This window comes from Brachycentrus maculatus, unplaced genomic scaffold, assembly GCF_059751285.1.
Source record: "Brachycentrus maculatus isolate JH-2025_06_01 unplaced genomic scaffold, ASM5975128v1 h1tg000180l, whole genome shotgun sequence".
In the NCBI taxonomy this organism is placed as follows: domain Eukaryota; kingdom Metazoa; phylum Arthropoda; class Insecta; order Trichoptera; family Brachycentridae; genus Brachycentrus; species Brachycentrus maculatus.
In genome coordinates, this window is record NW_028280931.1 from 2,860,721 (window position 1) to 2,875,413 (window position 14,693).

The window sequence follows — 14,693 nt, forward strand, 5'->3', positions numbered from 1 at the left end:
GTTGCAGTATACAAACAAATTAAGCTGAGCAACTTTTTTATTTAAAAAAAAAAATGATTTATGGAAATCTTTATTTAGACTCACATTTAAGTTAAGTAGAAAATATGATATCCGTCAAGTGGCCGTCGTCAGTTTTGATACACATTTTTGCCCGTTTTATCAATTCGTTTGTATACTGTAGCTGTTAAGTTCAGAACTGTTGAATATGATTGACGTACGACGCCATTTGCAAAAATTATAACATTTTCCGATAGGGTGATCAATTTTGAGCCAACCTGTATTTATAAGCACAAAAAACCTTGTATACAAATTAAAAATATAAAAAAAAATACTGATGGAGTTTCTGCTTATTTGATGCTTAATTATATAACATAACATCCACGAACTAAGCTATTCTATTATATATTTGATTTAAAAAATATTATTAAAAAGCTACGTTAAGTTATTTTCAATGGAACGTGTTATGAATGATTTTAATCGGGGTACCTTCCCTATTTAGTCAAAACACCTCTTTTAGTTAGTCATATGGAAAACCCATTTGTCATTTTATTTACATACACTTAATTTGTTTTTTTTTTTAATTTTTTATATTTTGTTTCTTCTTCTTGTTCTTCTAACCGCTATCCGCAATCAAAGGTGCATAGGGCACTGCATCTTATAGAAGCAGTGTTGTCTTGATCGTTCAATAGACATAGGAAAGGTGATCAGCCGCTTCAGGTACCAGTCCAGGGTCATATAAAATAAATAATTTTTCATGAATTGATTCGGTAATCACTTTGTGGTAAAATCTATCCATTTTTAATTACTAGTTTTACTTACTACAAACCACCTTTTTTAAAAAAGAAGGTTATTGAACATATATCAAAACAATTTATTGAAGATTAAACCTTTTGAATATTTTGAATCTAAAAATGCCAAAATAGTATTGCAAAGATTACAAAAAAATGTCTCAAAGAGTACAAAAAATATGGATCAAATTGCTTGAATGATTAACAAGTTATTAATATAAGTAAAACGTTGATCAAGGGTGATCCCAATTACGTTCTTAGGTCCTGGTAGGTCAATTTCAGTAATGGATGAAAAAAGGAAAGTAAATCTAGATGAGTAAGTGTTTCAGAGGAAACAAATGGTAACTTCAAAGTACTTTTGTAAAGTTAAGGGGCCAATCAAATTAACGAAACGTGTTTAAGAAGATTTAGGGGCTAGAGGTAGCGGCATTAAATTTAGCTGAATTATTTTTGATAGGATTTTATTACAATCCAGAAAACTTTCGCTAAAAGAAAGTCATTTGAAAAATCGTGTACCATACCTTTACTTCGAATCGTTTAATTATTTAAAAAAAGAGTTTTTTCTTACTAATGGCGTTGCCATGCAAAAAAAACTTACTGGCTTACTTACTTACTAACTAACCATCACGCCACTTCGCCGCAAGGGTAGACAGAGAGTATACAACGCCACACCAATCTGGTTTTGCAAACAATCTTCTCTTCTTCTACGTTAATCTTCATCGTTCATCTCATTCCTCATACTGATCGATTATTCCGACTCCTGACCAAGTATTCTAATTACTTGATTGTGCTATTTTTTATCTTCCTCTCTGCTACTTTTTCCAACTCAAATCGCCTAGAAAACTAGTTTTATTTTTCTTGAATGTTTTTCGCAGATACTTTGTGGCACATTTTATAAACTTTATAAAATAAAACAGCTATGTTTTAACCACTTTTTATAAGTACATTTTATCCAACCGGTCTTGACAAGAACCTTGTCATAATCTCTGATGATGACAAGGTTCATTAATCTACTATTAATCTACTACCATTAATCTAATATGTTTCGAAAAACGACTATTGAGTTGTGTTTGACATTAATACTTTAAAATATTTAGAATAAATTAAAGTATGTATGTAATAGATGACATAATTGTTGGGTGATATTATAATTAGTTTCATTAATTGATTCGGCGGTCACATTGTGGTAAAATCTATCCATTTTTAATTAATACTTTACTAAGTAAATACCACTATTTCATAAAATCTCTTGTGAGACGTGTTTCGATACATTCCGCATCATTTTCAAATACCGTATGTTTGAAAATGATGCGGAATGCATCAAAATACATGTCAAAATAGATTTTAAGAAATTTTGGTATTTACTAAGTAAAACATAAATTAAAAATAATAAAACGTCAAAGGGAAAATAAGTCATATCGTAGTCGTACAGGAGAAAGTGACCAACTAACAAAACGTAAAATGTTCAGGAGGGCCATTTAAGTCACTTTTGCTTGGAAAGAAAATAAACAACAACGCAGTTAGTCATTTTTAACAAGTCAATATATTATACTTTCAAGTTTAAAATCCTTTGGGATTGTTTTCAGGGCAATGTTAAGCTAGTAAGATGTCAAATAGTCAATGATTACGTTTTTGTAAGAAATGCACTTGGTCACTTTGTTTTGTATGACTACGATATGGGTAATTATTCTGCACCATTAACGATTTGATGCCGTTTGAATAATTTACTATGTTTCGGGTAACTATCGTATTAAATGACTATTGGGTGGTGTTTGGCTGAAATGCAATTACTTTACTATATGGATAAATTATAGTTTTCTATATATCTTATTACATGGCTGTTGGGTGACATGCAAATGATTTACGATATCTCGGGTAAACTTTGCAGTTAATTATTAACGATTGGGTTTAAGTTTTCACTATGTCTACGGTAATATTTTCCACTATTAACGATGGGATGATGTTTGAATAATTTGCTTTGTTTTGGGTAACATTAAAATGACTATTATTTAGGTGGTGTTTAACTAATAAAGTACGATTTATTCAGGTTAATTAATGGTATATTTTATACATGTAACATGACTATAAGGTGAGATGTTAATAATGCATTATGTCTTAGGTAAGCTCACGGCAAATTATGTAACACTATTAACGATTGATGAGTGAACTATGTTTCGGGTAATTTTTAATTGACTATTGGGTGGTGTTTAACTAATAAACTACTTTATATTTTGGTTGAATACAGGCATCTATTAAACATGTATATGTTACCTTACAACCTCAAACATGTAGGTACATGACTGTAAGGTGACATTATAATATTTAATAATCTAATCTAATATTTACTATGTCTCGAGTAAGGCAGCTCAATTGTCACTTTGGCGATTGAGTGACATTTGAATGATTACTGTTTTAGGTAACTATGGTATTAAATGACTATTGAGTGGTGTTTAACTAATGAACTACTGTTTATTTTGGTTGAGTAAGGGTATCTTATATATATTATTGTAAGGTGGCACAAATATAATTAACTATGCCTCGGGTAAGGCAGCATATTATATATATATAAATATATATATATATATATATATATATATATATATATATATATATATATATATATATATATATATATATATATATATATATATATATATATATATATATATATATATATATATATATATATATATATATATATATATATATATACAATTTACATTTTGTTAAAGAAAGGGTATTTTTTATACATGTATGATTACATGACTGTTAGGTGACATATATCATTTACTATACCTCGAGTAAGGGCAGCTCAATCGTCACTTTTGGCAATTGAGTGACGTTTGAATGATTGACTATGTTTCGGGCAACTATGGCATCAAATGACTATTGGGCGGTGTTTGACTATCTAGGGTAAGCTTGTGTAAGCCAGGGCAACTATCAGGCAAACTAGGGTATGCAGGGCTTGCCCGGTGTCAGGTTTACCTGGCTGACGCTCCTAAAGCTACTTGTGCTGGCACTGCGCGCCTGAAAGAGAACAACAAACACTGAACACACTGAGACAGAAAGGCTGGAACAAGCAGTGAAACGTACAACAGGAAAACATCACCATCGTTCTTTTGTTTTGTCCTGAAATTCCAAATTTAAAACGTCATCGAACTTTATACTAACTAGGGTAACAACGGCAAACTTTTTTGTGGCAACCCTGTTTTATATCACGACATTTTGAGTGAGTCCAAATCTTTGTTAGCAAATCTTGGTTTCTCTATTTATGAATTATTTTTATATTGACATCTTAACAAAGATGAAGAATAATATGGAAGCCTGGGTATTCCTAGGGCCTACGACCTGTCGCAGGCTGGTTTTAATGATCACTTTATACACGTGTACCATTGACCATTTCTCCCCATGATTGACAACTACACTATTCAAATTCTTGGAACATGTATATATATATATTAATTAAACTCGAAACACAGTCCTTGGATTCAATATACTGCACTAGAGACATCTATGGTGGGATGAGGCAAGCTTTTTTACTAAGCAGAAAGTCTTCTATTTATTTGTGAGGTCCGAATCCTGGATTAAATTCACTAACTTGAGAAACGCCAGATAATATTTTTTTCAATTTTTTGTTTTTATTTTTATTTATTAAAGCGAATAATTTAAACAGTAAATTTATTTTATTAAATTTAATAATTGAATTACTTTTTTCGGTAACTTAAACTTATATACAATAAAGATCGACAACTGGTTTTAAAATGCCAAAGTCATAAGTTCAAATTCAAAGCTATAGCTATGCTCGATCGCATTGATCTGTTGCAACAATGACTTACTTTTTTGTTGTTGAAAGGTTTGAATTACCAGTCGGATCGATTATGAGTTGTTTTTTATTAAACTATCCGAGTATTCTTTTAAATTTATTACATATTTCATACATTGAAGCTGACCGCGCGAAGAACTGAAGGTTAAAAGAGGGTTGCCGAAAAACCTCGATTGTTTTATCGTTTTATCGGTTTTGAAAACCTTCCAAATATCTGTATTCTACTGTATTCTACTTTTATCGAAAGGGTTGAAAAATCTGCGAAGTCTCTGAGTTTTTAGTATGTAAAATAATGACTTCCGCAAATAAGACTCAAATATTCTTTTTATCTCGTTTTACTTTGGAACCCGGACAGAATTTTCTAGAACAAAAGACTTATTTGTTTTCCGGTTGAACGAATCACTGGAAGCACACGAAAACACAGCAAGAGGAAATCCGGCAGCTGAGGGAGGCACTTCGTAACAAGATCAAATGAGTTGTTTGATGTCAAGCACTGATGGGGTTATTTCAATTCGACTTTTTTACAACTTTTTTCTGCTGCCGGCGAGATTGCTTTTGCTGTGTCTCTACTAGAGAAAAATACACACAGATACACAAGAGGCGATAGAGTATAGTAGCACAGATACAAAAATACACAAATACATAAACATTTACATTTGTATACAATCGTAGAAACACTTATGTAGACAACATTTATTACACATTGACAACCATATCGAGATATAGCACACTTATTAGAAATAATAAAGCTGAGAATTTTAATAACACAATACAAACACATAAATATTATTACACACGTATACATGAATTTTACATATCGCTCACTCCTTTCAAGAAAGTCATAAATCAAAAATCGTTAATTTTCAGTTGTGCGTGTTTTCAGAATGCCCAGAAAATGTACTACATATATCCCAGCAAAAGAGGCATATTTTAAACTTAATATTTACCCGCTACAGGGCAGAAAGTGTTGTTCTTGCATTTTGAAGAAATGTTATTAAAATACTAAATATTTTTTAAATGGAGAAAAAACCTTCAGGTTTTAAATAAAAAGATCTGTTGTAACACAGTAAAAAGTTCGATAAGTGGTTTGATATTTATTTTTAATACATTGTATGTAATATATTTTTAAACTCTAAAACGTTCTCCTGAAAAATCAAGTTTTTTGGTTTATGACGTTCTTGAAAGGAGTGGAAAATTTTAGCAATCGTTGCAAAATTTTACAAAATTTTATGTTATCTTAATACTTTATATAAAAACGTTGGAGCATATGTTAGAAACTTCTAATATCAGAAACTATATGACCAATTGACTTCAGACTTAAGATATACATGAACGAGTATTTGTCCTGACTGTAAGCAGGTTTATGTAAATTTTAGAGTAAGTGGCGCTGTAGTCATGATATGAAGAAAAAAAACGTTATTTCACTGGAACCAGTGGACCAATAAACACCAAATTGGTCACATGATAGTCTAGCTCTAATACAGGTTCGTGAATATTAAAATAATAACTTTGTTTTTTTTTGTTGCCAAAATTGATACAATATTTATCACGGAAAGGTCGCTTGTACAGGATAACGTCCGTCGAGTTTCCTAGTATGTCAAAAAGGGAAGAAAAAATCTGACGAATTTGAGTAGAGCACTGGAATAAAAGCTTTGTTTTGACGTCCTTAAATCATGTTAGATATCGTATTATTATTTTTAATATATATTTTTTAATAATCTCACCAGTAGATGTCTCTAATGAAGTTCTATTGATTCAAGAAGAATGTTTCTAAATTGGTTCATACATTATATATAGAACTTCCAAGAATTTGAGTAGTGTTGTTGTCAATAATGGGAAGAATTGGTGAACGTTACACGTGTGTAAAGTGATCACTAAAACCAGCCTATGACAGTCGTCAGCCCCGTAAATACCCGACTTCCATATTATTCTTCATCTTTGATAAGATGTCAAAAAAATTATATGAAAACTAATTACTTTAATTGTAGATAATTCAGATTAGTGAACAAGTATTTGGACACACTCAACATGCTATACATGTTCGATATCATTAAAAGATTTTGCAGTCACTTTGCGGTATTATTTATCCATTTTTTTAGAGTAATAATAATAATAAAACCCTTATCCGCACCCCAATGGTGCATAGGGCACTGTGTCATATTAACGCAGTGTTATCTTAATCGTTTTACACATGAAGGAAAGGTGATCAGCCCTCCGCTTCAGGTACCAGTCCATGGTAATATTGAATAAATATTACAGTGAAAAAATCACTTTTATTTATTTTACCCCCCTTGGGAATCGAACCCGGGACCTCCAGAACGGTAGCCGAGCGTGCTGACCATTACACTACGGAGGCGGACAAAGTACTTCGAGTACTTCGTAAAAACCACTCTTTCTTAAAATGTATTGTAACACGTGTTTCGAAGCACATTATTTTCAAACTTATTAATCAAAACTCTTATCAATCGATTTTAAGAACTTCCTCACTCATTTATTCCACATGTCCAAACCATCTCAACACACGTTTTTAAATTTGTATCGATAATGCTTACTTTCATTACATCTATCAAACATCGTATTACCGTATAATCGTCTCAGTGCTTCGACTAAATTCAATCGACTTTCAGCCTTCTTTTTGGCTTGGCATTTTCCATTAAGTCATGCCAATTCAGCTTTTGCTGAAAGGTTTTTAATTGCTTAAAATACACTTGTAAAAATTAAACGCCAAATTTTTAAATAATGTAAATATAATTAATGAAATAACAAAATAAGTAAATAACAATTATTCTTCTTCAAACCCTCATCCGCACCCCAAAGGTTCAAAGACATAAAGTTTTCAAAAGAAGTGCAAGTTACAGGAAGCAGGGTAGAAATCTGGGAAATTTATAGGCGTTTACTAAGATATGGAAAATAAATGGGTTTGCGCCTCTATAAATCCGCCGAAAGGGTGAATTTGTGGCACAAAGAACGAATAATTGATGAAAACAGACGATAGTCTTGAGAAAGAGCTGTTTAATATATGAATACAATCCAAACAGTGGAAAAATTGTTCGAAAACAACCCTTTTAGATGGAAATTAAGATTTAGAGAGAGTCAAAAGTATAATGGGAGTTTTTAAAGATAATGAAACTTCACAACATTTTGAGTGTGACCTATTACTTGTTCACAAAATCTGGATAATCTCTAATAACAGTATTATTACAATTATTATTTACAAATATTATTACGTAAAAAATCATCCGGTTAGATTTTAAGCTTAAATAATAACATTGAAAATGATATTTTCTAGCTTTTCTCATGTGTGTGATTATAATCCAGGATTCGGACCTCACATACTAATAAAAGAGTTTCTGCTTAGTAAAAAGCATCTTTTCCTCTCACCAATAGATGTCTCTAGTGAAGATCTAGTGATTCAAGAACAATGTTTCAAAATCGGTTCATATACATGTACAGAACTTCCAAGAATTTGAGTAATGTGGATTTCAATAATGTGTAGAATTGGTGAATGTTACAAGTGTGTAAAGTGATCACTTAAACCAGCCTATGACGGTCGTAAGCCCCGTGAATGCCCAGACTTCCATATTCTTCTTCATCTTTGATGAGATGTCAAAAAATAAAATGATAATAAAAATTAATTTTACTAATCATAATCAAGTCAATAGGATACGCTAAGAACCTAAATTTAAGTCTTCACATTAATGCTCTATAAGTTGTCTTTGTGTCCAAAATATTTTGAGTGCGTCTAAATTATTGTTAAAAAATCAACATTTCTCCTCTTTTGATTGATATTTTTTTTTAAAAATTGAAATTGTGGACGTTTCCCGAGCTAACGATCTGTCAGTGGTAGGTTAAAGTCATTGTTTTATACGCTGTGTGACATTCACCATTCTTCAAATGATTATTTTTATGCTTCAAATAACACATTTTTTACATGCTACTACTTTGGCTTTTTTGTTTTTTTTTTGCTAAGCATATAATAATACTTATATAAATATTTAATTTTTTTTTTTGCATAGTTAGACACGCTTGAAGAAGTAACTGTGCTTCAATTTAAAAGTTCAACTACACCTTACTTAGTTTTTTTTTAAGAGAAATATTTGTTTTTTTATTCATTCAAAAATACTTCAATTTTAGATATAGGTATCAAATTGTGGTAGAGTGGGTTTGAACCCAGAAACTCTGACTCGGGAATCCGCGACACTAACTACGGGACCACAGCCTGACATCTATGTTTGAAATTGAGTAAAAAAAATTAAACAACCACAAACCTTTATAAAACGTATTTAAGATTCGTTCCTGAATTATTTTCACTAACGCACAAAGTGATACGAATTCAGAATTATTGAACTAAAAAATTCGACACTCTCAAAACTTCTCAAAATGTTTATTAACACCTTTTGGTGCATAAGGCACTGTATTGAATCAAAACAGTGTTTTTATGATCGTTAAAAATACATAAGGGTAAGATGATCACCCCTGCGCTTCGGGTATCAGTCAAGGGTAATATTAAATAAATATTAATATATTATTAGATTAAAACCAATATTTTTAGCTTTTACACTTTATTAAAAAAAATAATAAAGTGGAACAGCTAAAAATATTGGTTTTAATCTAATAATATATTAAAAATGCAATTCCATCACGAAGTGTCAGTGGATAATATAAATCTATTAAGTAAATATTATGTGAAAATCACTTATTTTGACCCCCTAGAATACTAACCCGAGACCTCTAGTATGGTAGCCAAACTAACTAATCACTACACTACGGAGGAATTTAAAATATTGTGAATAAAAAACTTGTGAAAAAAAAAGTTATAAAAGTGATATTTTTTAAAGGGTGGTGAAATAAAGTGATTAAATTGAGAATTTATAATCTTAAGTTTGGAAGAATTTAAAATGTTTTTGTTACTATTAAATAATGAAACATATATATTTGTCAATCAATAATTAGTTAAACTATTAAAATGTTTAAAGCAATGTAAAAACAGGGTTTAATTTTTTAAAATTCAATTTCAATGAAATTTCATGTACGTTTCACGTTTTGATTAATTTTAAGGTATCAAAAAATAATAACTCATGTAAAGCATGTTGAAAAACACTGAAAATACATAGGACAAGCCATCTTTAGAAAGAAAATTTAGAAAATTGTATTGGAAAAAGGTTTTGATATATGGTTTGCCGGAAATTGACATGTCAAGTAGTCATTTCCTGTCATGTCAAACGCCCTTCGTGGTGAGCCTTACAACAGCCCTTACAATATGCCAAACCTAGAACTAATTTGTAATAAGCATGAAATTATATACCCAAGGAATAGCTCATAAATCCCTTCCTAAAATATGTACATAATATATTAATAGACGGGGAGTTTTCTGCCATAGCTACCTCACACTAAAAGGGTTGAGGGTTGGTGTTATAAATAAAATGTCTTAATAACTAAGGATTAAGATAATATGTTAAAATTTTGTGCTGAATATTTTGTCCACCTCCATAGTGTAATGATCAGCACGCTCGGCTACCGTTCCTGAGGTCCCGGGATTGATTCCCAGGGGGGGTCAAATAAATATAAGTGATTTTTTCACTCTAATATTTATTCAATATTACCCTGGACTGGTACCTGAAGCGGAGGGCTGATCACCTTTCCTTCATGTGTAAACGATCAAGATAACACTGCATTTATATGAAGCAGTGCCCTATGCACCATTGGGGTGCGGATAAGGGTTAAATTTAAAAAAAAAAATATTTCATAATATAAATATTTATTTTTACACTAAATGAAAAATTACAATTTGTAATAATTTCTCATTGGTCATTGGGTTTTCGCGTGACGAAGGCATATATTACAAAAATTATCCATTAATATGTAAAATTGTTTACAATATGTCATCAAATAAGACATGGACGAATGATGCCAGATCTATTTAAGATTTATCCATATTCATTATCATTTTTTTATTAACGTCCGAATAACTCTGAAATCTAGCTACGGCTTATGCAACACCACTGATCCCTACTTTGCAATCAAGTTTTTTTTAAATTATTAATACTTGTACCTTGGATAAGTCTTTATATTAAAATTTGCTATAATATTATTTGATTCGTAATTGAAAATTTTAGCCAAAAAAATGACACCTCCATAATGCATTTATGTGTAGCTCTTTTATTTTGTGTTTCATTATTCGACTTTATGGGTAAATGAAGCAAGTTGTTAATAATAATATTCTGATTTTTTTTCCTTAGTTCTTGGATTTTGAATTCTTAATAATAAATAAATCCCTTACCGCACCCCAATGGTGCATTGGGCACTGCCTCATATAAACGCAGTGTTATCTCGATCGATTACACATGAAGGAAAGGTGATCAGCCCTCCACTTCAGGTACCAGTCCAGTGTAATATTGAATAAATATTAGAGTGAAAAAATCACGTATATTTATTAAACCCCCCTGGGAATCGAACCCGGGACCTCCAGAACGGTAGGCGAGCATGCTGACCATTACACTACGGAGGTAGACAAAATATTCACCACATAATTTTAACAATTATCTTAATTCTTAGTTATTAAGACATGTTATTTATATTTGAATTCTTATATACATATATATATATATATATATATATATATATATATATATATATATATATATATATATATATATATATATATATATATATATATATATATATATATATATATATATAAATAATATATATATATATATATATATATATATATATATATATATATATATATATATATATATATATATATAAAAATAAATATATATGTATATATATATATATATATATATATATATATATATATATATATAATATATATATATATATATATATATATATATATATATATATATATATATATATATATATATATATATATATATATATATATATATATATATATATATATATATATATATATATATATATATATATATAAATATATATATATATAAATATATTTATATATATATATATATATATATATATATATATATATATATATATATATATATATATATATATATATATATATATGTATATATATATATATATATATATACATATATATATATATATATATCCGCCTACGTGGTATAATGGTTAGAGTGTTAAGGAAAGGTGTTTGTACTGTAGGTCACGGGTTCGATTCCCAAGGAAGGGAAGGAAAATAAATATTAATCTACTCCAATATTTATTAAATATTTCCCAAAGCGCAAGAGTGATCACCTTGCCTTCACTTAGGTAACGATCAAGATAGCACTGCGTTAATACGATGCAGTGTCTTATGCACCATTGGGTAAGTAGAAGACTAGTATTGGTTAATCACTGTAATCCAGTGATTGAATAATTTATAATAAATTTTTACTAAATATTACTTAAAAATAAGACTTACATTCTGATCCCCTACCCTGAAAATAAAAATGAATTAGTCAGATAATTACCTTGCTGCGATTTCTGGGATCCCTGAAGTCCTCCTTCGAAGTTTTCCTCCTCTTGTCCTTCAGGATCATACGAGCCGCCGCGAAAGCCATTTTACCGGAGTCTCAAACACTTATCACAAAATTACTTAATTTTTTTTAATGATTATTCAGTAACAATATTTTAAACTTAACGATTTCGTATAAAAACAAATTTAATTTAAAATCACTCGTTATCGCTTTTTTATTTTATTATTTTATATTAATTTTATTTTTTAATTTGAATATTTATCTTGAAGCTATATGGAAGGAACAGTTCAGATGACACATTTGGTTTGTCGAGTTACGAAAACTTGATGGATATGTATTTCTCTTTATAGATTGTGGATATTTCGCCATTTCTATAGAGATAAAAAAAAATGATAAGCAAAGGGTTGAAAACGAATATTTTGCGAAATCTTTTATTTTTTGAAAAATTTATGAAATAACATTCTGTAAATTACTAATACGCTTTGAAGCGAATGGTATAATAAATGTATGAGGCGAATGTAGTTGGAAAAGAAGCAGAGGAAGACCAAGGAAACTTGGCGAAATCACTATGGAGGCGGACAAAAATATTATATATATATATATATATATATATATATATATATATATATATATATATATATATATATATATATATATATATATATATATATATATATATATATATATATATATATATATATATATATATATATATATATATATATATATATATATATACATAATATTAACAATACCTTGAGTATACCACAAATTGTGAGGTAAGTGTAGTAAGTTTTAGAACCAGAGAAATACCGAGAAAACTTAGTACCTAATTGTAAACCTAAGCGACCGAGGTAACTTGACATGACCAAAAATTTCAAATACTTGGGCATAGTCAGGTCATAGAGTCGGAATAAACGGTAGAAAGATACGTGTGTGGGGAGTATGTATGGGGAGATGCGTGAATATGGAAGGAGCAAACATTGTTTCAATGATAACTTTATGCCCTTTGTTATAACCTTAAATATGTTTACCCACACACAGGCCATGCCCTTGTGGGATATTTTTTGTGTTTTTATGTATTTATAATATACTCGTATTGTGAAATGCAAAAAAAGGTAGGAAAAAAATATTGAATGATATGGAATTCTATTTTCGTGGAAGAAGCGTAGTGGTTTGTAATTCCCCTCCTTTCCTTCTCCTTCCTGCTAAATCTATTATTTTATACCATACCCTTTTTTTAAATCTATTTTTAATGTTTTTTAATAGTCTTATAACATAAATGTGGAATTGTTTAATTGGCTTTTTTTAACGTAACCATTTTTGTCAATGTAATGTAATGTTTATTATTGTAAATGTAACTATTGTTTATTACTTTTTTTATATATGTAAAGCTGTACAATTCCCGAACAAATAAAATGAAAAAAAGAATAAAAGTTAGTAAATGCAATTCCACTAGAAAATCTCAGTACTAAACACAATTATAATTTCTTGGTAGAAATTCAAAATATCTTTTGAATTTCATTGGAATATTCAGGAAAATTTGTGAAAATATTACAATTCTAGACCTAGAGTACGTTTGAGTTTAAGAGTGAGGTTATAACGTAGAGGGAGGAAAATTCGTAAATAACTTATCATGTACATACATCGACAATAACGGGAGGTTTTACACCCTAAATATGCCGATATTAGTTTGTAATTTTGTGTAGAATGTGCAGTTAAATTTTTAATCCCCCATTTTGATTTCGAGTCTGCTTCCGGTGGCTTCGCTTATCGCAAACGGCGGGTACTTCCGTTTCCGTGGCTGAAATATTACAACCCTTAATCCTGAAATCCAGCGCATGCATGTTCGTACGCAATATGTTCACTGTGTATACTGAAGCTAAACGTAATCAGAAATATTTGACTGAATAATACACATTTTAAGTTGTTTTTTTAACCCTTCCATATTATTGAAATATGAGCATAAAAATATACGACTTCTATAATGACAAAACCCTAATTTGTAAATGTTTATGTGATTGATATATATATATATATATATATATATATATATATATATATATATATATATATATATATATATATATATACATAGATTTATATTATCCACTGACACTTCGTGATGGAATTGCATTTTTAATTTATTATTAGATTAAAACCAATATTTTTAGCTTTTCCACTTTTTTATTTGACCAGCGACCGGGTTTCGTCGTTACCGACATCATCAGACTGGTACATATATATATATATATATATATATATATATATATATATATATATATATATATATATAAATATGTATATATATATATATATATATATATATATATATATATATATATATATATATATATATATATATATATATTTATATATATATATATATATATATATATATATATATATATATATATATATATATATATATATATATATATATATATATATATATATATATATATATATATATATATATATATATATATATATATATATATATATATATATATATATATATATATATATATATATATATATATATATATATATATATATATATATATATATATATATATTTATGTACATTTTTAGAGTGTGTCCAAGTTAGTA

The 14,693-nt window shown here is 28.9% G+C and overlaps 1 protein-coding gene across 1 annotated transcript in view; it reads right to left on the reverse strand.

Moving 5' to 3' along the window:
* LOC148308029 (neo-calmodulin-like) overlaps positions 1–12,196 on the reverse strand; it is a 59,563-nt gene extending 47,367 nt beyond the window's left edge. Inside the window, exon 1 of the mRNA XM_088262433.1 lies at positions 12,075–12,196. Coding sequence (XP_088118559.1) covers positions 12,075–12,164 — 90 coding nt within the window. The 5' untranslated portion in view covers positions 12,165–12,196. The remainder of the gene's footprint in view (positions 1–12,074) is intronic.
* Positions 12,197–14,693: the final 2,497 nt, after the last annotated feature.